The sequence below is a fragment of the Atractosteus spatula genome, chromosome 3, assembly GCF_055471065.1.
Source record: "Atractosteus spatula isolate fAtrSpa1 chromosome 3, fAtrSpa1.hap1, whole genome shotgun sequence".
In the NCBI taxonomy this organism is placed as follows: domain Eukaryota; kingdom Metazoa; phylum Chordata; class Actinopteri; order Semionotiformes; family Lepisosteidae; genus Atractosteus; species Atractosteus spatula.
In genome coordinates this window covers 1,531,656-1,555,852 of record NC_142708.1, presented here as the reverse complement: position 1 = coordinate 1,555,852, position 24,197 = coordinate 1,531,656, and the positions used below count along the sequence as shown (strand labels likewise).

Sequence of the window (24,197 nt, the reverse complement as noted above, 5' to 3'; positions counted from 1 at the left end):
TTGCTTTCAACAGGTTTCGTTTTCCTTGTCTGATTGTGAGATTAAAATCAAAGCAGGTTGATCAGATCTGCGGTGCTCATCTCTTCCTGTCTTTGTTCTTCCAGGTGCAAAGGACATTTCTCCTCGTCTTCCTCTCGCTGGTGCTGGGAGTCCAGCTCCTGGCACAGACTTGCTGTACCAAATGGTTATTTAGGGTAACAAAACTGTGTTCTTTGCCTTTCCTGCACGTTTTCAAACATGAAAGATTGTATTAAATTTCTTGTGCCTTTACATGCAGTTGATCCAGCGGAATTGTTTGTTAAATGTTAAGAAGATGTGTGCTGTGTCCCCTTCTGCTCTGCTGCCAGCAGGAGTGCTGAGTGCTGCCCAGACGTACTGGCCATGCTTTCCTCTTGCGCTGTGCCAGATAGACGCACTGGCCATGCTTTCCTCTTGCACTGTGCCAGATAGACGCACTGGCCATGCTTTCCTCTTGCGCTGTGCCAGATAGACGCACTGGCCATGCTTTCCTCTTGCGCTGTGCCAGATAGACGCACGACATGAGAGCCACAAGTCCTCTTGGGATAGGCGCCCGTTGTGCTCATCACAATCCTCACTTCACATCCTAGTTGAACCTGAACTTTTCTGAGTTCTGCTGCTGTAAAGCGCAGGACTGAAAGAGAATGTAATTTTCAATACTGCATCGCCACTAGTCAGCACATGATTCATCTCGCCTGGTATCCAATAAACCTGCTGGACGTCATTCAGGTGTGAGCTATCGATTACTGCCTTGGGTTATTCTTGTACGCAGCACTTACTGAGGTCCTGTCCTGTCTCAGCCTGTCCGCTGGAGGGCAGTGCTGTCGAGCAGTTGCACCAGTGCCTCTGGACAGCACTGTCCAGTGTCCTCAGGGACTGTCAGGGTGACGCTGTAGCCAGCATCAGTTTTTCTTCCAGCAATAGTTCAGGGTTGAACTTGTCAGCCTGTACTGGCAAATGCAGCTGTCCAATCAAGACGTCAGGGCACTGATCTTCGATGTCCTGGCTCGGGGAGGGTTTGGATCAGACCCCGGTGTCCATCTGGGGACCCCCTCCTGTGGAGCAATGTGTCACACCCCCCTGTTTTTAAAAGAGAGGCTTATCCATGCACTCTGACTCCCAACTCTGCCCATGAACAGTCACTGGCGCGGGTGTTACTGTAGTGAGGTTTTACTTCCAGGAGGGTTTCTGAGGTGAACGTTGGGTTTTTAATCTTTAGACGTTCGATATCTATTCCAAAAACATCAGGAAGGCCTGCCCCCCACCCCCCATCGCCAGAATACTGAAACTAAAAAGCAGATTTTTCAGTCCTACATCAACAGTAAACAAAGACAGGCTGAGGGACTTTCCAGACTCTGGAAATTCACACATTAGACTCTGTGTTGTGAGTCCCGGTGAACAGGCGTCAGGGTGTTCCCAGTTCGACTCCAGTGGCACAGCAGAAGGGAGGTTCCCTTCACACGGAGCAGGTTGTGGCTCACCGTGGTGAGCAGCTGCACAGTGCCTGTATGTTTACAGTTGCAAACACTTTGCTCAGACCCCTGTGGGACGTTTTGTTAGACTTGTTTCAGTGAACTCTAGATCTTTGGGGAAAAATATCATTGGAAAAAACTGCACTACATTGTATAAAATATTATAGAAACTGCTTTCTGTTTTTATTTTATGGCTTTTGGGTACTTTAATAATTGACAAGAAAATTGTAAGTGTTGTAAGTGAGACAAAATAAAAGGAATAGAAATGTAATGTTGGTGCCATTTTCTTTTAAAAAACAAAAACGTTAGGTGATGAAGTCAAAGCGTCAGGCAATACCAGCAGTAGACTGCTGCCGATTCTGAGCACAAGGAGTTGTGAAAGTATACAAATTACACGCTTTGGGGAACAAATAGACTGAGCTACTTCAAAGAGAAAAGAGATCTGTGATGCTGTTGGTTTCCTGTGCACCTGTAGAAGCTGACACTAGCTCCACTGCCTTGGCTGTTTCAGCACCACTTCAGTTTAATAATGAAGTTATCACTGAAGTGTCCATTCCTAAACCATTTTAAGGTGAACAATCTGACCCATGGGGGCTCTGTGGCTGAGGATCAGTGTCTGTGGCTGGAAGGTTGCCGGTTTGTATCCTGCGGCCGGCAAAGGAATCCTACTCCGTTGGGCCCCTGAGCAAGGCCCTTAACCCCAGCTGCTCCAGGGGTGCTGTATAAATGGCTGACCCTGCACTCTGACCCCCAGCTTCTCTGTCTGTGTGTCTCATGGAGAGCAAGCTGGGGTATGTGAAAAGACAAATTCCTCATATGAGAATTGTATAGGGCTAATAAAGTGATCTAATTTACTTTATTCACAGATATAATTCACTTTAATTCACAGAGTGGGCAGGTGCCCAGAGTGTACAATTTATTGTATAACACTCAAAAAGAGTTTCAACATAAAAATCAAATGTGTCTGTACGATAAGATGAGCGGGTGGCACAGTGGTGCGGTGGTCAGCATTGCTGCCTTGCAGTCTGGATCCCTGGGTTCAATTCTGGACCTGGGATGCTGTCTGTGTGGAGTTTGCATGTTCCCCCTGCGTGCTCCCGGTTTCCTCCCACAGTCCAAAGCCTTGAAGGATAAAGACGAGCGAGATTGTTCTCTTGTCTTCTCACGCCATGCATCATGGGAATTCTGTTGCAAGACGAATGGCCGCTCTCCGCTCCACAACTTCTTTTCTATAAAACCGGTTCCCCGGGGCCACCTGGAAATATCCGAGCCCCTCCTCGTTGTTACTGTGACCTGGAAGCCCGACTGCCCCGGCCGGCTGCCCTACTCGGCCTCCGCCTGCACGAGTGGCGCGAAAGGGAGTGCCCACTGCCAGGTGATGTTCAGACACTTGGCCTGGGGGTGCCGCGCCTTCATCTGGTCAAACATGGCGAAGTCCTGGGCGTCCAGCAGCCAGCCGTACATGACGATGGTCCTCAGGGCGGGCAGCCTGGCCACGCACTGCACGAAGGCCCTGACCGTGGAGGCGTGGGGCTTCAGGCTGCTGCTGTAGAGCCGGGACACGTGGAGCGCCTTCAGTCTGGGTGCGCGGTCCAGCCCCAGGAAGAAGCCCCTCCAGCCCGCGTCCGTGACGTGGTGGTTGGCATTGAGATCCAGCGTCTCGATGGCTTGGAGGTGTCCTTCGCTTGCGCAGTTCGCTAAAATAAAAAAAAAACAGGATGTATTTATTCATAGTCCGTCGTTGAGAGCTCAGCTCTCGCCTGATACAAACTAGACCTCAGTTTTTGTAGTGAAAACGTGTCGGATTTGCAGAGGATACAGGAGTCTTTACAGTGCAGGACTTACACAGGTCTGCTCAGTCCTGGGATGGAGATTCAGAAAACGCAGGTAGCTGTCGTAAGTGGTGGTAGTGGACCAGTAGGCGGCGCGCTTCAGTCCGAACCACAGTTTACAAGCCAGTTTCCCCGTGTGGTGACAGGGAGACACTGGTGTAGGAAGTGCTGTTCTTCAGTCACTCTCCTGCTGACATTTTGTACAAGCTACTGAGGGGATTTCTCACAGTGTAAATTCTCACTGATACTATCTAATATGATTTTGATGTTCTGTATCTTAGTGCATCTTGACCCTATAGCTCAAGCCTTTGAACGAATCCCTGTCACCCGTGATCGCTGGCGCCTCCTCTGCGCACGAGACGAGTGCGTCTGTGGGGTTTGTGTGTCCTACAGCGCAAGACTCTCGTGGGCCCCCAGCCTCACCCTCCTCTGTAGCATCCTGGAAACTGTACCCCATTGTCATCCTTGCTTTTTTGGGGGTTCCATTTAGAGTTAAAAAAAAGCACTCCCCCTTCTCGTTATAAATAAAGACTCTCCTCATTGTCACACATACCCAAGCCTCTGAGACACCCCGCCCACGTCTGCAACCAGTTCACGCTGCTCGTATTTCCTGTCGCTCACTTTACCAATTCCCCCTCAGACAGCCCTTCAACTAAGCTGGTCCCAACTCCTTTCTTCTGTTTTCAGCCTCAGTTCTGCCTTGGTGTTTCAGGGTCCTGGCTGGATCTTTTGGGGGGTCCTAACTCCCTCGACTTACTGTACGGCCAAGCGGTTGCTCCTCAGCAAAGTGGGTGTAACTGGGCAGCCAGGATTCGATGGAAAGGGGGTGAGCCACCAGGGGGCAGTGATGAGAGGAGGGAATCTGGGAATCTGGCCTCTCCTATAAAAGCCATATGGACTGACTGGGGGGGGTGTCGGCTCAGACCCTCACGATTCATGGAAGAGCGAGTCAGGAAAATCTCAGGGTGCGATGATATAGAGCCAAAAACAAGGAACCTATTCCAGTTAAAGATGGGAGAATTGGCCCTGGTGTGAGTGTGTCTGTCTGCCCTGCGCTGGACTGGTGTCCTGCCCAGGGTGTATCCTGCCTTGCGCCCGCTGCTTGACGGAATCATCTCCAGCTCCCCCACGACCCCGTACTGCAGGGGTTCCCAGTCCTGGTCCTGGTGCCCCACCAACCTGCTGGTTGGTGTTCCAGCCGAGCCCTCAGTGACACAGTCAAACCCTTCATTGGATTAATAGGATTAATTTGAACTGTTAGAGCTCCTGGCTCTCAAACGTGTCGGAGATTCAACCATTGCATGTTGATCAGTGAAATAAAATCCCAACCTCGTGAGTTAGAAACTAATGCAAATTTCATCTGAAGCAACTTCTTAGCTCAAGTGAGGCTGGGCTGGAATGAGACCCAGCAGGACAGTGGGGCACCAGGATGGGGAACCCCTCCGCTGTACTGGACAGAGAGGTCAGAAAGAGATTTAGAGATCAAGATGGGTTCTCTGCGGGTCTGTCTGAGGGTCCCTCGGGCAGGCCTTACCCAGCTGCTGCAGGCTGCGGTCCTCCAGGAGCAGGGCAGCGGACAGGTGGGCGAGCCGGGGCAGGCGTGGCAGCTGTGCCAGCACCGTGGAGATCGCTGCCTTCATGCCCGTTCCCCCCGGGAGCTGCAGCCGCTCCAGGTGCGTCAGAGAGCCCAGGGCGCGAGCTGCGGGCACAGGAGACACCCTTCTCACACTGAGCCTCACACACACTCGCAACTGGCGAGAGGAACGTCCGAGCGGCGCGCCTCACCAAACTCGTGCGCTGCAGCCGGGTCCTCGATGTGCTGGCTGTGCAGGTCCAGGCCCTTCAGCTGCTGGAAGCAGGGCAGAGCAGCCACTGGTGAGACACAAACCGACCCCTGGGTGAGAACCGGGAGGCCAGCCGGACCCCTGAGACGCTGGCTTGTATTGAGGTCCAGGCTGCTGTGCAAGATGAGCAGCGCAGGACTTTGCTCTGGACTCGGGAAAAACTGCCTTGCCACTCTGAAGACAGTGACTCCCAGGGATAAACACATCCCTGCATGAATTAGCTTCTGGCCACAAGGTAAGAAAAGCCGGACCTGCTTGTGTTTGTAAAGTCTCTCTTCTGGGAGTTTTCGAAATCATATTACATAAGGAATTCAAACGAGCCCAGAGAGCTTTCAATGAAGATTGTAGCAGCTAAAAACCTCCTTAACTGATTTTAATTTTAATCCTCCTCCTATCACAACGGCTCACAGAGCCATGCTGCAGGCCCGGTCCTCATGCGAGCCTTGTGGGTAACAATGCAAGCAGCTGGACGGTCTGGACTCTAAACTCACTTGCTTCTAATACCGGCATCACACTACAGGACCCGACACGCCTTCTCATCAGAGAGCATGTCAAATTTAACGACTGCAGTTGCTGAATCTCACTGCCTTTTCTGTCCTAGAGGGTGTCAGATTATCCGACAAGGAATCGCAGGGGGTGACTAATCACATGATTCCCTCACGACTTTCATCACGGCTCCATATTCCTGGTCCTCGTATTGCGCCGTGAGAGCACTGCGAGGTCAACGTGGAGCACAAGAGGAGCGCCGCACGAAAGTCAACAAACCACATGGAGAGCAAGCAGGTGTTGCCGCCGGTGCTGTAGCCCGTGATCTCCTTTATGACGAGAAAAAAGAGGATACGCCGAAAAACTTGGGAATAGACCACATTTACTTGGTCGTGGACAACATGGTTTGACCTCCATTGCTCTTCGCTGTTTGTGGGCAGTGTATGCGCTCGCTGTCTGTGACTGTCGCAGTCACGAGAGCCCAACCCTACGACGTGCGGCTGGCTTCGAGAAAATCCAACCAGTTTGATATTATTGTAGCGAGACGCAGAGAGTCGTAGGGGCTGTTAAGCACGCTGGGGGTGTCACACTACACAACTGACGGTAACGGGGGTGCGCTGTGACTCTCTACAACTCGCTGTGATTTTCTCACCATTATGTAAATGAAGGCTTCGACTGAAAATCCTAGGAAAAGCTGTGTAGTGTGACGCCGGCCGAAGCGGCCGCACGGAAGGGAGATCCGAGTACTTACCGAAAGCTGAGGCACCGCAGTTAAACTCAGGGAAGCCCTCGAAGGAGATCTGTTCAAGTGTCTTGCAAGAGGCGATGGCTGTGACCAGCTCGGGGAAACACCGGCAGTGGGCTGACTTGAGCCCAAACACCTTCAGCCGGGGAAAGTGCTGGAGAAACCAGGCTGGAACAAGACAAATGAAACCCTCCTGAGCAGCAGTTCCTTCCTCACGAACTACAGACTCTTGTGACAGACCTGCTGTGTGATAAGGTTGCTCTAGAGATCTGCACACAGCTCACAACAACTGCATTTCAGAGAGTTTATTGTGGAGTTTTTGTAGGTCTAATAAACAAAAAGGCTCTCGGAGAAACCCCTTCAGAGTAATCTGACAACTTCCTGATCTCAAACACGATGCAAAATCATTTTTATACTTTAACACACCATCCATCAGTCCCCTGAGACATTGTACATTCTAACATCATACCCAATAATACAATAATTAACGTACAGGTGAGATCACTTACAAACGAAAAGTGGCTTTTAGTGACCTCTAGTGGGAAGTTTTTAAAGTGTCTCTATGTGGCTTGTAGACATGTTCGCCAGTTTGAATATAAACTGCTTGTGGAAAATCCTCTGTCATCTCAGTTCTTGGAAGACATTTAATGTTTAATGTTTCTTTATTAGCCCTATACAATTTCTTGCATTAGGAATTTGTCTTTTCGCATACCCCAGCTTTTCTCCATGAGACACACAGACAGGGAGAGAAGCTGGGGGTCAGAGCGCAGGGTCAGCCATTGTACAGCGCCCCTGGAGCAGTTGGGGTGAAGGGCCTTGCTCAGGGGCCCAACGGAGTAGGATTCCTCTGCCGGCTGCGGGATTTGAACCGGCAACCTTCCAGGCACAGGCGCAGATCCTCAGCCACAGAGCCTCCGCTCCGCCCGGATTTGGGCCTGGGTGTCTGCAAACTATTTAATAACTTGTAAAACAGAACCCCTTCCCTACAAGCGTCTAAAGAGTTTTAAACATATACCGCTTCAAAAGAACCTTGCTTTCTCCCAGGAAGACAGAGCTCAAGAATGAAGCACAGAAGGAAAGCAAAGGTACAGGGAAGGAACAGTACCCTGGCTGTGAGTTATTCCAGCTGGGCATGGTCAGGAATTAAATCCATGGGCAGTATCACCCACAAGAGTAAGGATGTACTGTTCCTGTGTTAGATGGCATGGGTGGGCAACAGCTTGTAAATTAATTAAATGTGTTTTACACCCGTTTTGAAATGAAATCCTCAACCACCCCAACTACCCCCAGATACTGACCTCCCAGTATTTGGAGAATCTATTAAAATTAATTTTGACAAAGACTGCAGGTACAGATAATGTTTGTAAAAAAGGACAACAGAGACTCTTTTTTCTAATAAAATTAAGCTATTTCAAGGTAGAACCATCCTAACACTTTTCCACAAGTCTTTGATTGAAAGTGTACTAACAAACTGTCTCACTTGCTGTTTTGGTAACATCGGTACCATTGATCACAACAGGCTGGTAAAATTAGTCAAAATAAGTAGCAAATTCAAATCAAATCACCTTAAATATCCTCTACAGACAAGGGTGACAAAGACAGCAGTGTGTATTGTGGATTGTGTCTCTCACCCCCTCCACTGCAAGCTCACACTTCTCCCGTCTGGGAGACGCCTCTGTGTCCCCAGGTGTGATACTAACAGACACAAGAAATCTTTCATCCCCACTGCAATATCGCTTTCAAACAATACATTGTAACTATCTTCTCCTTATCTATGTCCTCTTATCTTGCTTTAACCCTGTTACACTGACTTCTTGGTTGGTAAAATTTGAATAATTAATAATAATTATTCCTTACATTTGTACAGCTCTTTTCTGGACACTCCACTCAAAATGCTTTACAGGTAATGGGGATCCCCTCCACCAGCACCAGTGTGCAGCCCCACCTGGATGATACTCCAGTCCGCTCTCAGTGGGGAGGAGAGCAGAGTGATGAAGCCAGTTCAGAGATGGGGATTATTAGGAGGCCATGATTGGTAAAGGCCAGGACACTGGGGTAACAGCCCTACTCTTTTTGAGAAACACCCTGGGATTTTTAATTTTTAATGGCATTAGGACCTACACAGACTGCGGGGTGAGCACTCCCTGCTGGCTCCACTGACACCTCTTCCAGCAGCAACCTCAGTTTTTACCAGGAGTCTCCCATCCAGGTACTGGCCAGGCTCACAGCTGCTGAGCGTCAGTGGGCTGCCAGCTGTGAGCTGCAGGGTGATATAGCTGCTGGCTATAGCCCCAGGTGTGGTACTAATAGACACAGGAAATCTTTCATCTCCACCACAATATCTCTTTCAAACAAAGTGTTGTAACTAACTTCTCCCTTCTCTTGCTGTAACAATGTTGCACTGACTTCCTGTCTGTCATTGCGCTGTTGGGAGTGTGCTGTAAAATAAATTTCCCCAGATGGGACAATAAAGATTGAATTGAATCTAATGATTTAAAATCTTAGCTGCTTTTCTCTCTGTTCTAGAAATAATCACTTCTCGACAAAGTCCTCAAGCACTTTTGGACATAGGTCTCATCTATGGTAAAGTTATCCTGGCAGGAAACACAGCTGAGCAGAACCAGCCATCTGCCTCACTGTTTTTAAACTGTTCTGCAAACAGGTACATCTCTCCTGCACTCGGGCCCTGATGACACATCTGTCTTGCTGCTGTGCTCTATCTGGAGATGAGACACAGGATCCTCGCACCCTGATGGACACAGAGTCTTTTGTGGGTATTTGGTCACTTTGAGATGTAGCTCTCTGAGAACGCTGTCCGTTGTCTTTCCACTTGCGCTCGCGGACTCCCTTCCCTTTCTGTGTTCAAGTCTGGATTCCTGGCTCTTCCTGGGCTTTTCCTCAAATGGCCTGGGCTGGCTCTGTGCTCACCATATCTGCATGCGCAGAGATTTCTATGCACGGGAGTCATACATTTTCATTGTCTTGTAACATTTTTTTTCTGATGTTTCTGCCAGTTTGCAGTTTTTTTTATCTGCTTTTTATTTTTTTTCTTCTTTCTCTGTCACCCTCGTCTTTAATTATTTATTTTTGCAATCTACAAACGGGACTTCCCCATGACTGCTGCTGCTACTCCCGACTTCTCCCCGATGGAATTGTTCAACTGAGAACTTTTAACCACCTGCTACTGCCTGGATTCAGGATTTTTTTCCCAGGTTTTTGTCGCTTTATCGCAGATTCCATGAATGTGCTTCTAAGGTACTCCTCAGTGCAACTGAAATGGAATTATTTCCTGGAAAAAAACACGTATGATTATTGCCGTAATACTGGGATCCTGCGACAGATGTGTTACATTCACCACAGCCCAGGACGCCGTTTCTTTCCCTCGTCTGCCTGCGGAGTCTCTATCCCTGCCCCTCGGCGCAAGACTGCAGGTCCATCCAGCACCGGCACCAACCTCAAAAATCTGCTTCCCCCCAGCTCCCGAGACTGGCCAGATCAGCACTACTCAACACCCGCTCAGCGAACAATAAGGCTCTTCTGATATGTGACTTTATCACAGGAAAAAACGTGACTTTCTGTGCTTTACTGAAACCTGGCACAGACAAGACGGTGGTCTCACCCAGCTAGTCGCTCAGGGGTGCGGCTTGTTTGACCTCCTGCGTCTCTCAGGCAGAGACGGGGGCAACACTGTTATTTACAATCTTCTGAAGTCCTGTTACTGCACCTCTTCTCTCTTCTTTTGTCTTGTTTCAAATGTCTCTGTTCCCCACTCTCCCATCATTGCCACGGTTTATAGACCACCCAAACCCAATGGAGCCTTTTTCGGTGAATTTGCAGATTTATTTTAATTTGTATGCCTCAGATTTAAGAGGATCCTTATTCTTGGGGACTTTAATATACACATTGACCCAAGGTCTTCCAGTTTGGCTAAGGATTTTCATGCTCTGTTGTGACGCTTTGATTTAATCATAATAATAATAATAATAATAATAATAATAATTGCTTACACTTATATAGCGCTTTTTCTGGACACTCTACTCAAAGCGCTTTACAGGTAATGGGGATCCCCTCCACCACCACCAGTGTGCAGTCTCACCTGGATGATGCGACGGCAGCCATAGTGCACCAGTCCGCTCCCCACACACCAGCTATTAACCCAGTTTGTTCTGAGCCCTACACATAACAAAGGGCACCCCGGACTTAATCATTGCAAATTACTCTTTTGTCTCCCACTGCTCTCCCCTTGATCTAGGCCTCTCTGACCACTTAGCTGTTCTCTTCAAGCTGGAATTACCTGTTTCTAACACCTCCCCCTCACGCTCTGTAACTTTCCACAACTGGCGATCAATAGACCAGACCAGGTTCACTAATTCTGTTCTGTCCTCCTTATCTTGTTTCTCTTCCTCTGATCCTCTAGAGGACAAAATACAGGCGATTAATAGTGCTCTTTTATCTACCCTCGACACCTTTGTTCCTCTAAACCTCGAACCATCTCTTTTTCTCGCTCTGCCCCCTGGTACAGTACACCGACCATCTGTGATCGGTGAAGGCAGTCTCCTGGGTAACTTGAGCGTAGGTGGCGTCTTTCTGGTACATTATCAGGCTTGGAAAGATTACTTGTCTGAATAAGCTTGAGAAATATATGTTAGAGTCTACTAGATCCACCTACTTCTCTTACATCATTGAAAATAACCATAACAACCCCAGACATCTTTACTCCACCATCAACAGACTGCTCAAGTCAAACTGCCCCACCACACTGCCTGCCTCATCGCAACCTTGCAACACATTCTTAAATTTCTTTAGCTCCAGCATCACATTCTCTCCACTACGCATATCATGTCCATCCCTCCTCCCTCCTCATCCAACATTTCTGGTTCCCTTCTCTCCAGCTTCTCTCTTCTTGACTCAGTATCCCTCAGTAAACTAGTTTCACACATGAAACCCACCACATCTATTTTAGATCCCATTCCCACCACTTTATTTCAGTCCTGTTTCTCTTCTCTCTGCCCCATTGTCCTCAATATAATAAATGAATCCTTGAGCACTGGTGTTGTACCAACAGTCCCCAAAACTGCTGCCATTACCCCGTGCCAAAAAAGCCTAACATGGCTCTCGACAATCTCAACAATTTTCACCCCATCTCCAACTTACACTTTCTTGAAAAAACTCTAGAACGTGCTGTTTCAATTCAGTTAAATAACCACCTCATTGCAAATAACCTTTTCGAACCCCTCCAATCTGGCTTCCGTCAACTTCACAGCACAGAAACTGCCCTGGTCAAAGTCACTAACGATCTTCTAATAGCTTCTGATTCTGGTTCTCTTTCTATCCTTTCTTCTTGATCTCAGTGCTGCTTTTGACACCATTAACTATGATATCTTACTCTCTCATCTTTAGACTGTGTTTGGAGTTTCTGACACTGCTCTCAGATGGTTCAAGTCTTACCTCACTGATCGCTGTCACTTTGTCTCTCTTGGTGGATTTAGGTCTGAAATTGGACTCGTTAAGTCTGGTGTTCCTCAGGGCTCAATACTGGGCCCCTTGCTCTTCAGCATTTACATGTTTCCACTTGGTCAGAATTTAAGATCACATGGCCTCAACTTTTATCATTTCTACGCTGACGATACTCAAATCTACATCCATACCAAACCTGACACTGATGTGGCCGTCTCTATTTTATCGAATGGCATCTCTGACAAAAACATGGATGACTCAAAATGTCCTTAATCTGAACTGTGACAAGACTGAAGTCATGCTTATTGACACCCCCATCAACTCTGTAAAGCCAATTCTGTAACCCTATCTGTGGATGGTACTGCACTTGAGCTTCAGTCTAAATTGAAAAGTGATATTTGATTCAAGCTTCACATTCAACCCACATGTGCAACATATTGTCAAAACATCATTCTTTCACCTCAGAAACATCACTAGACTATGTCCTTTGTAATCACTAACTGTGGCTGAAAAGCTGACCAACATATTTGTCCTCGCCCGAATTGACTTGTGTCTGACTACTGTAATGCTCTACTTGCTGGGGTTTCTAAATCCACACTGAGCAAACTTCAGTATGTCCAAAATTTGGCAGCCAGACTCCTGACCAGGTCTAGTGCAAGTGATCACATTACACCTATCCTGGAGTCCTTGCACTGGCTTCCGGTCAAGTTTCAAGTCGACTTCAAAATCCTCATGCTCACCTACAAGGCTCTGCGTGGCTTGGCACCTCAGTACCTGTCTGAACTATTATCGCCCTACTCCCCACCTCACAACCTTCGCTCTTCTAATTCTGCTCTCCTTACTGTCCCCCAAGCCCGTCTACATTGTGTGGGTGACAGGGCCTTCTCCTGTGATGCCCCCAAGCTCTGGAACTCTCTCCCCAAGGATATCAGAGAGTCACCTTCTCTAAACTCCTTGACATCCAGACTCAAAACCTTCTTCTTTAGAAGAGCCTTTACTTAACTGGATCTGTTCTTTACCCCTCTGCTCCTGCTGTGTTCGGTACCCCATCTACTGTCTCCTCTTATTGTGTATTCTCACTGTGTATATCTTGTGTATTTTTTTATTGTTGCTGTTGTCGTTCTATAAAGTGCTTTGAGAAGTCACCTTTAAAGGTGCTATATAAAATAAAGTTTATTATTGTTATTTATTTTAATCTTTGTTTTGCTTTTATCCACTGTTACCATGCTGGGTTTCCTACATTCTTACATATTCTATATTGTGTTTGAATTGTTGGAAACTGAGTGTCAAATTAATATTAGCAGATGTAAAAGATTATTGGATTATATTGGAAAGTTATGTCTCTTTCCTGAAAATGTATCAGCATCACTGTGATTGATCTGAATATACCTCCTTAATCCACTCTGTAAAAGCTGTCAGTTTGAATTCTCACACTTTTGTTGTACATAATAGTTTGAGATCAATACAAACATCTTTACCGATTTTGTTGTCTTCTGTCAGGTCTGCAAGGCCAAGAGTAAGTTTTTCCATAGACTGAAGACTTCCAAATCCATCCGTTATCTTCTCAAAAACACCTGAAGTCTGACTTGCAATATTCAGTTCTGTGAGACAAGGTAACTTGTCCAAATTTGTCAACAGAGACTCTAGAGAAGAAGGAATAAAATGAGTGAGTGACCTTGCCGGACAGGTGAGCAGAGTTGAGAGGTTAATGTTTCTTCAAAACAGCAAGCAAACCTACAGCCTGTACAAAACAATGGCACAGGATACAGGCTTAATCAAAGAGCAGGCGACTCCAATTCATTAACATCTAGTTTTAGAAAGCTTATGACATTTACATTCGCCTGCCATTTGTATTTAAATACCTCAAGCGAATTTAGACCCACAGTGATAAAACAGGGCTGACAGCCTGACTGTCAGGAGGTGGCTGGACGAGATCCACAGGTCATTAGTTAACAGCAACCAAGCTAGTTGACAAGGCCAAACAGCACCATCTGGTTTGTCACCTTTCTAATACTCTTATCCTACACGAGGGAACATAAAAAATAGTATTTCATGAAATTAAACCTTGTTGGTCTCTCTTCAGAAAAAAAAACAGACTGGCAGTCTGCCTCCTGACATGACACCACAGCCCAAGGAGACAAGTGAAAATTAAGAGGGCGAACATTTAGGGCTGATAACAGAAGCACTTCTTTACACTAGCAGTTGTGGGGGTATGGAACAAACTGCCCATTCACATAGCTTATGCCGATCCCTTGAGATCCTTCAAGAAACAGCTGGATGAGACCCTCAGATCAATTAACTACTGACTATCAAACAGAGCAGATAGGTTTGAATGGCATGAAATGATATTTTTGAGGCAGGACAGAAAGAGGGACAACCTATTTCAGAGTTGTTCATTATTTTATTACTGAATATTAGAATAATGTTACAAAACAGCTGCGGCAGCCAAGGCTCTGATGTACAGTAGTCCCAGATTCTCACAGTACCTGGCGTGACCTTGAAAGTCAGATCCAGAGACTCCAGCGCAGACATCGACAGCACCAGGTCTTCCTCCACCTCGCTTAGCCGAGTCCCAGAATATCGGATCCCTCTAAAGACGGACCTGCTTTGTTGAAATACAGGCAGCAGACTCTCAACGAAACCATCTGAGTTTTTCACATCTAGGTCAACCTTGTTACAAACCGACAGGATGGCCTCCAGACTCCTCTGATCTTGGTCCTCCAGCCTCTCTAAGTTCAAGACACTGAGTTTTAGGAGCGGCAGGGCATGACTTTTCCCAGCTAGCAGTAAGGTACTGACTGTGGCTTCATTAAAATGCCGAAGAGTCTTCATGTGGAACTGGCTGATGTTCTCTACCTCTGCAGAGGTCTTCTTCTGAACATCGCTCAGCAGCTGGAACGCTGAGGCATACTCTTCCTCAACCACGGGCTGGCCGTGGAATTTAAGAGCCTCCCCTATTTTCGAGAAGTCCAGCTCCTGGTCTTTTCTACTGCCAACTACTGAGATCGTTATGCACTTCAGCAGCGACAGCGCCTGGGGATATAACTCAACAAAGTGATGCACAGAGGATTTTCCACCTCTGCTTTCGAAGCTCAGACATCTCCCCGAGAGGAAGGCGAGGATGAGGGGGGCGCAGGCCGGGACAGAGTGGCCGAGGAAGGCGGCCTGGATTGCCAGCTCCAGTAACTGCTGCAGCCAGATGTCCAGGCCCAGGTCCAGCTGCACCCACACTCGGAGCGCCTGCTCATTCATGAGCAGCTCTGGGTGGAGCTCTAGGAGCCTGCTGCTCTGCGACCGGGAGTGGAGGAACCCCTCCTGTCCCGCGATGTCGAACAAGTGGGCGATGATCGCCGCGGCCGCCGCCGCCGAGCAGCTGCAGGCGTAGAGGAGAAAGAAGCGATGGTCCAGCAGGACCCTGAAGCACGTGTCCACCTGCCGCAGGTAGCGGCGCCCCCTGTCCCTCAGCGCCTCCGAGTCCGACTCCAGGAGCGCGCTCAGCCGCTTGGCCGCCAGGAACTCCTGGAAGGAGAGGTGGAAGAAGCGGTAGACCGGGCGGAGCACCTGCGCGGTGAACTTGCTCAGCAGGCCCAGACTGAGCGCCGCCGGCCCGTCCACCCCGGCGGCCGCCAGCTCTGCGTCCGCGAACTCGAACTGCTCCTCGAACAGCCCGGCCAAGGCCAGCTCCCCGCACGACGCCACCGCGGCCGCCACCGCCTCCGGGCCGAGCCCGCGCCTCTGGATGACACAGTCCAGGTAGGCTCTGAAGACAGCGCTCCTCTCCAGGGGCGCCTCGGGGTCCCGGACCAGCGCCGAGCACAGAGCCACGGCAAACAGCGGGGTTTTGAAGAGGCCTCGCAGCTCTTCCGACAGGCCCAGCCGGAGGAAGACCTTCTCTACCAGTGTGAGGTTGTGGGAGAACAGGTGTTTCAGAAGGAAGGTGGTGCTGTATATAGGAAACTGCCGGATCTCGAGCACGGACGAGGCGAGCTGCCGCACGCGCGCAGTCCGGTTGGTCTGCAGTCCCATGACGATGCTTGTCTTGCTCAAGTGATTTTTGAAGATGAGCTCTTTGAGGCACGCTGGGAGTGTACCTGCGGCACTGTCGTCGTCGATCAGGAATAAGAGCTGCTCTCTCAGGGTGTAGACCATGCTCCTCACGGCTTCCTCATCCAGACGCCGGCCTGTGCCGCACAGCTGCTCCGAGATCACGTCAGCCAGACTCTGCTGCCCATCCACAGACTTGAGAGAGAGGAAGAACACCAGCCTGAACCTGTGCAGCACGGGGCAGTCCCCAGACGCCCACAGCAATGCAATCTTCTTGAGCAAGGCCGTCTTCCCGCTGCCCACCTCTCCCTCGATAACAGTGATGTGGCTCAGATGTCTGAGCAGGGCCGGCAGGCACATGTGCTGGACGGGCTCGTTCCTCGTGTTCTTGGACACCATTGGCAGCCAAGCAAAGGTGGACTGAAGGTCCAGTGCTGTGGGCACAGTCTCAGGAAAGGAAAAAATTCTCCTGAAGTCTAAGGAGCTGTAGGTCTCCTTCAGCCAAACTGACAGACGTCTTGCTGCTGCCAGCCAGTTATTTTCATCCAGGTTTAAATCTGCAATAGAAGAAGGAAAACTGGAGAAACTGAACAAGCTCTTCACTGTGTGTCTATAGTGCACAGTGAGACTGCACTCTGTCCCTCTAGCTCTTCACTGCGTGTCTATAGTGCACAGTGAGACTGCACTCTGTCCCTCTAGCTCTTCACTGCGTGTCTATAGTGCACAGTGAGACTGCACTCTGTCCCTCTAGCTCTTCACTGTGTGTCTATAGTGCACAGTGAGACTGCACTCTGTCCCTCTAGCTCTTCACTGCGTGTCTATAGTGCACAGTGTGAGACTGCACTCTGTCCCTTTAGCTCTTCACTGCGTGTCTAAAGTGCACAGTGTGAGACTGCACTCTGTCCCTCTAGCTCTTCATTGTGTGTCTATAGACCCTTGAACCTGGAATGACCACAGCACTGGCCAATCAGTGTTACTAACCCTTGAGCCTGAAGTGGTCACAGGTCTGGTCAGTCTGCATTACTGGCCCTTGAGCCTGGAATGACCACAGCACTGGTCAGCGACCTGGTTACTGACCTGGTCCATCAGGACTCTGCATTGTCTCTAAGTCTGTCCAGCCTTCTGAGCTGTAGTGCTGTGCCTGGTAAAGAAGAGAAAATATATATTTTTGATATGAAGTACATATTTAAGATTTGGTGAACTGATATAAAGTGATATATAAACTTCAGACAAACTATTAGCACAGATGAGGTCTTTTAAAACTAATTAGTTAAAAATTAGAATTTTATGTAGTTAAAATAATGCATATATATATATTACTTTTAAGTGAAAAAGAGGGCCACTAATTCTTCTGATCAAGTGAGGCATATTACATATTACTATGTTCCAAAGTAGAGACATGATTGTACAGTTTTAAAAAGTTACCGTGATACCACAGAATCCTTCATAACTCCTGATGTATTCAGAGATTTCTTGACTCGATTTCTTCTCATGTACAAATTCACAACTAAATCAGTAAAATAATGGATTAATGTCAGATTGCACTTTTATTTCTCATTTGAGATTTATTTCAGCTTGTATGATTAATTTTAACTTGCTCTCATGTCATGCTAACCCTGTATATAACCCTTAATAATAACAACAAAATCCTGACTTTTTCACTAAATTAATCTTATCAACAGTACAAACCAAATCTGACCCCTAACACTGTTCTATTCTCCTAAAAACTAACTGAAATGGTCAATTTAAACAGAAATCTGTCCTTAATCAGCTCAGGCACACACACAGCATACATGCGTACAGTGCACACCCAGCACACACACAGCTCTTCTGGAAAATTAATACAGTTAACACAAAAACACAGGTAAAACTAAAAAAAATAGCATGAAAAGATATGATGCTTCTATTTTAAGGCATTTAAAGAATTGTGTTAAAAGTTCTCTTGTTGTGCACATTCTCTCCAACGCTAATCATGACAATTAACACATTTCTCTCACTCTGGAAACCACTTGGCGTGTTCCTTCCACGGCTCGTCTCCCGTCTCCCAGTGTGCCAGGAGCCCGGCACAGCAGAAACACTGCACGACATCCGTCTGTCCTGCGGAGACAGGAGACGCCACTTCCAGAGCACATCGTCCCCGTGGACCTGCGGGGGCCTGAGGGCCTAACTGGGTTTACAAGGATAGGAGAGAATGGGAGCAGGCCCTCCCAGCCCTTTCAGTCACTTCTGCTTACTGCAGCTCACCCCAGGACCTCTCGAGAGAAACCCGGGGGATCGCCCTCAGCAACACGGCCAGGTAGCTGGGTTCTCCTACCACCCTTTGTGTAAAGAATCGTACATTTCTAAAAAGAAATTTCTCAGAGCATCATCTGAGAAAGGTATCTAAATCTTAAACATCCTGAGAACTCTCTGCAAACAGCAGATGCTACTTGCTGCAGAGCACCTGCTCTGAACTTTTTGTGAGCGTGAAAGTGAGTGTAAATGCTTCTGGATCAAAGCCTCTCACTGACTCCACTCTGTCCAGGGACTCCGTGTGGGAAGAGGAGCGGGTTCAAACCTGTGAAGAAGAAGCCGGCGCTGGCCAGGTCTTGTGGCGCCATGCTGGCATAGAAGGGCCAGTTCTGGAACGTCTCCAGCCGGCCGCTTTCCGACTCGTACTGCTCCGCGCCCCCCGGCGGAGCCGGTCCTTTCCCCCGGACCTTCACCTCGTACTGCGGGATGTTGCCGGCTTCCCCACTGCGGAGGAAGTCGCAGTCCGGGCTGAACTTCCGGTGGCTGTCAGAGGGACTTTCACTCAGGCTTTGTGTGCAAATCACCAGCCCGCAGCAGAAGCACTGCACGCTGTTCTTGAGACCCGTGTAGTAAAAGCCGCTCTGAGACATCTCCTCCGGCGACCAGGAGGAATAGGACTGTAAGGAGTCAAAGGTCTGCAACCTCTTCACCTCACTCCTCATCTCGGGAAAGTATCTTCTGGGACGCTGGGCGCGGATCTCGGCAAACTCCTTCTCCATCTCCGCCACGGCCTTCCACATGTTCATGTTGAACATTGACAGCTTAGCCTCCAGCTTGGAGGGGTTCAACTCCCAGCCTGCAGGAACAGAGCCTGAAGCCTTGCCCTCCTCCATCACCTGACACAGGAGCAAACACACGCTTCAGCACCTCGGCCTCCCCCTGCTCTCCCAGCAGCGCGGACGAGCCAGGAGGAGAGGGTGGGATGTGAACAGATGACACACAAGTGAGGCACAGGGATCTACTGTAGGTACGGAAACGGACAGGACTAGGCTTTGATCTCCTCCACAACTTGTGCATATGAAATGACTGCACAGGCTGCGTGCAGAAGGGGTTCCACCCCTTACTCTTAGTCTGGGCTGCACTGCCCATCCATCTCCAGAGCCTATCCCGGCAAGTAACAGGCACAAGGTTGGGTACATTCTGGATGGGACATCAGGGCTCACAGAGGCAAACGCACCAGGGCCTGTTTTCCCAGAAACACTAATTTTCCCAGAAGCCAGTTAACCTCCCAGCATGTCTTTGGGCTAAGGGAGAAACCCAGAGCACCCGGAGGAAACCCATGAGAATATGGGAAGAACATACAAACTCCACACAGATAGCACCCCAGGAATTGAGCTGCAGACCCAAGGGGTTGTGAGACTAGCAAGCCCAAACCAAACCTTGTGAACAATAAAAGGCACATTGTACCGCCTGTGACACGTGGAATGTGGTTTTGTCATTTTCTGGCAGTCCCAGTGGCAAATATATTAGTTCTAAAGGTGAAAAATGCTCACAGGCTGTACCTTATAGGTATTTCTTACAGCCTGGCTGAGTAACTTGTTCCAGGCACCCACAAACTTTGGTGTATAGAAGAACATCCTGTTCTCAGCATTAAAAACACTCCCATGGAGTTTCCACATGTGGCACCTGGTTCATGTTCCTATGGCGTCTTATTTGCATTTTCAGGTTGGGCTTGTGTTGTAAACAAACCGAAGCAAGATTCAACAAAAACATTAAATGTAAAGATATAAATATTGCTTTATGCTGAATTTAATTTATTTTTTTTTAGATTCCTTTGCACCTTCTGCAGTGCTGGCTAATCCTCCTTAATTAGTATAACTGATTTGGTCAAGATTTCAGGTAAGAGCAGTGGGCCCAGTACAGACCCCTGTGGTACTCCATTAATAATAATAATTGCTTATTGAAAATTGATCTGTAACAGTACGTGCGTCGAACGTAATTATAACTGAAAAAGACTTTCTGTTGAAATGACAAACTACTGTTTATTAGCTTGGGTAACGCTGAAGTGGAGAGATTTTGCATTTAAATGAGTAACGATTTATTAACCGTTTTCCGAGCCGCTGGGAAGCGCACTGAACACGGAGCGACAAAGATGCGCTCTTCTGCTACACAGCTTCTGTTCCTCAAAACACTGTGGCAACACAGCGCCGTGTTATCCGGAGTTTTATAAGAGCACCGATTACAGCTTTTCTGATTTTTTTTTCTTGTTGCTAATACTGTACTGTAACGCAACGGGGTTCAGGTGGCCCTTGCCGCATTAGGTCAGCCCCGCGCCGTCGGGGGCTCGAACCCGGGACTCCCGCATCGCTCAGCAGAGACCCAGCCCGGTGAGCCAAAGAGAGATCTCTCCACAGCCCACTAGCTGTAGTCCCGCGATCACAGGGAAGGGCGGTGACGTCACCTGCTCTGGTAAGCCGGCTCTTACACAGTGCCTGTCGGCCGTAAGCGTTACAATATGTTCCTTACTTAAACGGATTTACCAAAATGGCTAGTAACCGCGTTTACCCTTTGCCGGAACTTCTCTCCTCTGTGCGATTGCTGTGTTGGGTTTCACAGACGGGAGTTTGAGATGAGACCGGGTACATGCGGGAAATTGAGGGCTTGAAGCGACCAGATTGCAGGCTGCCTGAGCTCCGTGAAGTTGCCCCCCCCCCCCCAACAGACAACACAACGATTAAATCCACCTCATTCTTTGGTGCTGCGTTTGTGCTGCTTTCGTTTCCGAGATATAGCGCCTTGTTTTGTTTTGTTTTTTTTTTTTGGGGGGGGGGGGTCGTGATGGGTGGCGGCGGTGAATTTTGCTTTTAATATCAGTATCTTCTGTGCGTTTGTGTGAACAGGAAAATTAAAATTGTCACCAATATCGTACCCCAATCAGAAAGGGTGCGGATGTAGCCTTAAAAAGCGAACATTGGCAAACAACTGCATGTTCAACTGCGTGCTCGTTACAACTGCGTGCTCGTTAAAGCCTCTTCCTAAGAGCATGCAGTTGTTTGCCATTGTTCGCCTTTTAAGGCTACATCCGCAACCTTTCTGATTGGGGTACGATATTGGTGACAATTTTAATTTTCCTGTTCACACAAACGCACAGAAGATACGGATATTAAAAGCAAAATCCACCGCCGCCCCCCAGCTGGGCAAACAGAGAAACACAAGTGCAGAGCTGTTCCTCCCGCACCAGTGACAGACGCTTGAACTCGGCAGGCGGGGTCACTGGAGGGCAACATCACCGTGCGTGATCACCGGAAAAACAAGGCGCTATATCTCGGGAACGAAAGCAGCTGGGAAGTTACTTTCAACGGCACAAACCGGCACAAACGAATGAGGTGGGTTTCATCGTTTGTGCTGTCTGTAGGGTGGGGCAGTTGCGCTGGTTGCCTGCTGTTTATTGCCACAATTAACAGGACTACAAGGACTGCACTTTGCCCTATCGGTCTAACACTGTGATCAGGGAAGTCCGAAACTTCCCGAATTACACAAGACTGTCACGTGTTCTGCCTGCCAACAGGTTTTGTCTCCGTTGAAAGCAGGGTCTTGTGTAGATAGATAATTCAATAGATGAAGTAAAGATTGTAGGAGTCTTACCTTTTTTCACGGACACGTCAACGGACTAAATTGTAAGAAATGGACAGTTTGCTGGATGTGTTCTTGTGTGTTTCGTTACACAAGTATCTCGAACTGTAACCTAACCCTTATAATATTCATTGAAAAGGTCTGACTTTCAAACGGCAGAACGTGACATTCGTTTATCTTGTACGTGACAGAATTGTTCACCTGCAGTAACTTAAAGGCTCTTTTACTTACTGTAGCAGCAGCAGCAGTCAGGATCCGTCAGCTCGCTGTAATGCGCGCAAGGCGCAGCGCTCCGAGCGCTTCAGGGAAATATCTGAAGAAATGGGTACAAGCCTTGGTCACTTCGGATGAAAAGGCCAGTAAAAGAAATTAACATATATATATATAACTCCGGCACAGTTTGTTGAAGCAGACAGGAGAAACCGGCTCTGGTGGTCTAATGTTCTGGTGACAGGGTGTCCGGTTGTGTGGCTTTATGGATCTGCCACAAGCGCCGCCCACAGCGCAACGTAATCGCAGCTCCTTGACGTTGGCCCCCTACAGACAGCACACACGTTAGTGCTGCGTTTGTGCCGTTGAAAGTAACTTTCCAGCTGCTATCACTCCCGAGATATAGCGCCTTCTTTTTCCTGGAATCACGTGACCACGAGCCACACAACCGGTCCGGTTCCCCTACGACGTTGTAGGGGGGCTGAGTGACGTCACGACCCCGAAAAAACAGGGCGCTATACCTCGGAAACGAAAGCAGCACAAACTGAGCTGGGTTTCATCATTTGTGCTGTTTGTAGGGGGGCAACTTCACGGAGCTCAGTATCGCAGCAGGACGCCGGTCCTTCCGGGAGCCAAGAGGAGCACCCAGATTGCTCCAGCACTGCCGAGCGGCACACGGGACTCGCGATCACGTGGACCGGAGGACACGAGTGGAAAGCCAAGGGGACATGCATTTTAAACGGAGAATAGAGCCTCTTCTTTACACAAAGGGTTGTGGGGGTTTGGAACACGCTTCTCTCAGTCAGCAACTGCCAAAAACTCTAGATGGGCTGATTGGTCTCCTCTCATGGGTCCCATCCTCATTTTCTTCCATGGAGACCGGCAGTTGTCCATCACTTCCGGGCCATAATGTCTTGAACGTGTTAGGCGTGTGTGCAGGACATTAGGACGACAGATCTGCAGTCATTACTCCTTGGTAGCAACCACAATAAGCAATCAAGCTGTCTAATCTGAAAAACAGAATATAGAAAATATCCACAAGAGATACACACACAAATACAAATTAGCGCAATAATCCCCACTCGCCACAAAACACAAGTCCCCAGGCTACCCCCAACCTGCCACACAGCCCTGCTCTCCCCATAAAACACCCCAACACCCCAACATCCCCCCCCTTTCCCGGCAAGTCTCACACCTGCGCTGTGTCTGTCTGCGCTGTCCTCTTCAGTCCCGACTGTCCTGCTCAGATCTCCTCCCCTCCCCTCCTCGCCTGGAGCGAGACAGCGCCCTCCCCTGGCCGAGTCCCATGTCGCCCCCTTCCAGTGTGAACCCCAGCACTGGGTGCGGGGGCAGTAATATCTGTGGGATCAGGGGGGTAGACAGACCTAGTCAAGGGGGGGGGGCAACTTCTGGCTGTTCCTGTTTGTTATGTGTGTAGCGTGTGTGGAGCTGTCTGTCGTGCAGCGCCTGTCCCGAGAGATCAGCACAAATAACAACTCCAGTGTACACGTGCACATGGCAACAGACTGCCCTACCTCTCTGCCCCTGCTTACGGGCTGCATGCGGATGCCCGGGTGCCTCTCCCCTCTGTCCCTCTGTTCCAGCTCTGGTCTCAGGCGGCTCCTCAGTGTCGCCCCTGACCGCGGGGTCACTGACGGGCGTCCCGGCTCACAGAGCCCTGTGGTTCTTCAGCAGCGGAGCAGGAGCTGGCCTGAACTGAGCCGAGCACAGCAGCACAGAGAGACGGCCCCGGTTTCCGGTCCTTTTTATACAGCACAGCTCACGACCGCCTGGTCCGCTGCAGGCTCTGCTTTCGTCCTGTTCTTTAAAGACACTCGCTCGCTCGCTCTCTTGCCAACCTTGTGAGGAGCAGTCTGGTGGCTCTGTGGCTCTGTGGCTCAGGATCTGCGCCTGTGGCTGGAAGGTTGCTGGTTCAAATCCTGCGGCCAGCAGAGGAATCCTACTCCGTTGGGCCCCTGAGCAAGGCCCTTCACCCCAGCTGCTCCAGGGGTGCTGTACAATGACTGACCCTGGGCTCTGACCCCCAGCTTCTCTCCCTGTCTGTGTGTCTCATGGAGAGCAAGCTGGGGTATGTGAAAAGATTAATTCCTCATACGAGAAACTGTATATGGCCAATAAAGTGATCTCTGAGTGACACAGGACAAAGCACCAGGATTGGAGCTGTGGATAAAAGTCGATATATCTGGCCCTCTTTGGCATTGTT

The 24,197-nt window shown here is 49.0% G+C and overlaps 2 protein-coding genes across 11 annotated transcripts in view; one reads left to right on the top strand and one right to left on the bottom strand.

Moving 5' to 3' along the window:
• Window positions 1-1,761, top strand: part of cast (calpastatin) — a 53,527-nt gene extending 51,766 nt beyond the window's left edge. For all 9 annotated transcript variants that reach the window (XM_088911528.1, XM_088911527.1, XM_088911532.1 and 6 more), the window contains one exon: window positions 105-1,761. The gene's annotated coding sequence lies outside the window, so the exon portion shown is untranslated. The remainder of the gene's footprint in view (window positions 1-104) is intronic.
• Window positions 1,762-2,320: 559 nt separating this feature from the next.
• LOC148837254 (baculoviral IAP repeat-containing protein 1-like) lies at window positions 2,321-22,209 on the bottom strand. 2 transcript variants are annotated; one of them, XM_088911525.1, is made up of 11 exons: window positions 21,995-22,209; window positions 18,456-19,026; window positions 17,896-17,995; window positions 17,324-17,405; window positions 16,976-17,039; window positions 14,341-16,455; window positions 13,333-13,497; window positions 6,404-6,565; window positions 5,108-5,194; window positions 4,857-5,021; window positions 2,321-3,187 (listed from the first exon to the last, which is right to left on the bottom strand). In XM_088911525.1, exons 2-11 carry the CDS (start codon window positions 19,021-19,023, stop codon window positions 2,814-2,816), a joined length of 3,882 nt encoding a protein of 1,293 aa, XP_088767651.1. In that variant the 5' UTR covers window positions 19,024-19,026; window positions 21,995-22,209; the 3' UTR covers window positions 2,321-2,813. The 2 variants fall into 2 exon arrangements, with proteins under 2 accessions (XP_088767651.1, XP_088767652.1); XM_088911526.1 differs by having other exon boundaries at window positions 5,108-5,171.
• Between the last annotated feature and the right edge of the window lie 1,988 nt (window positions 22,210-24,197).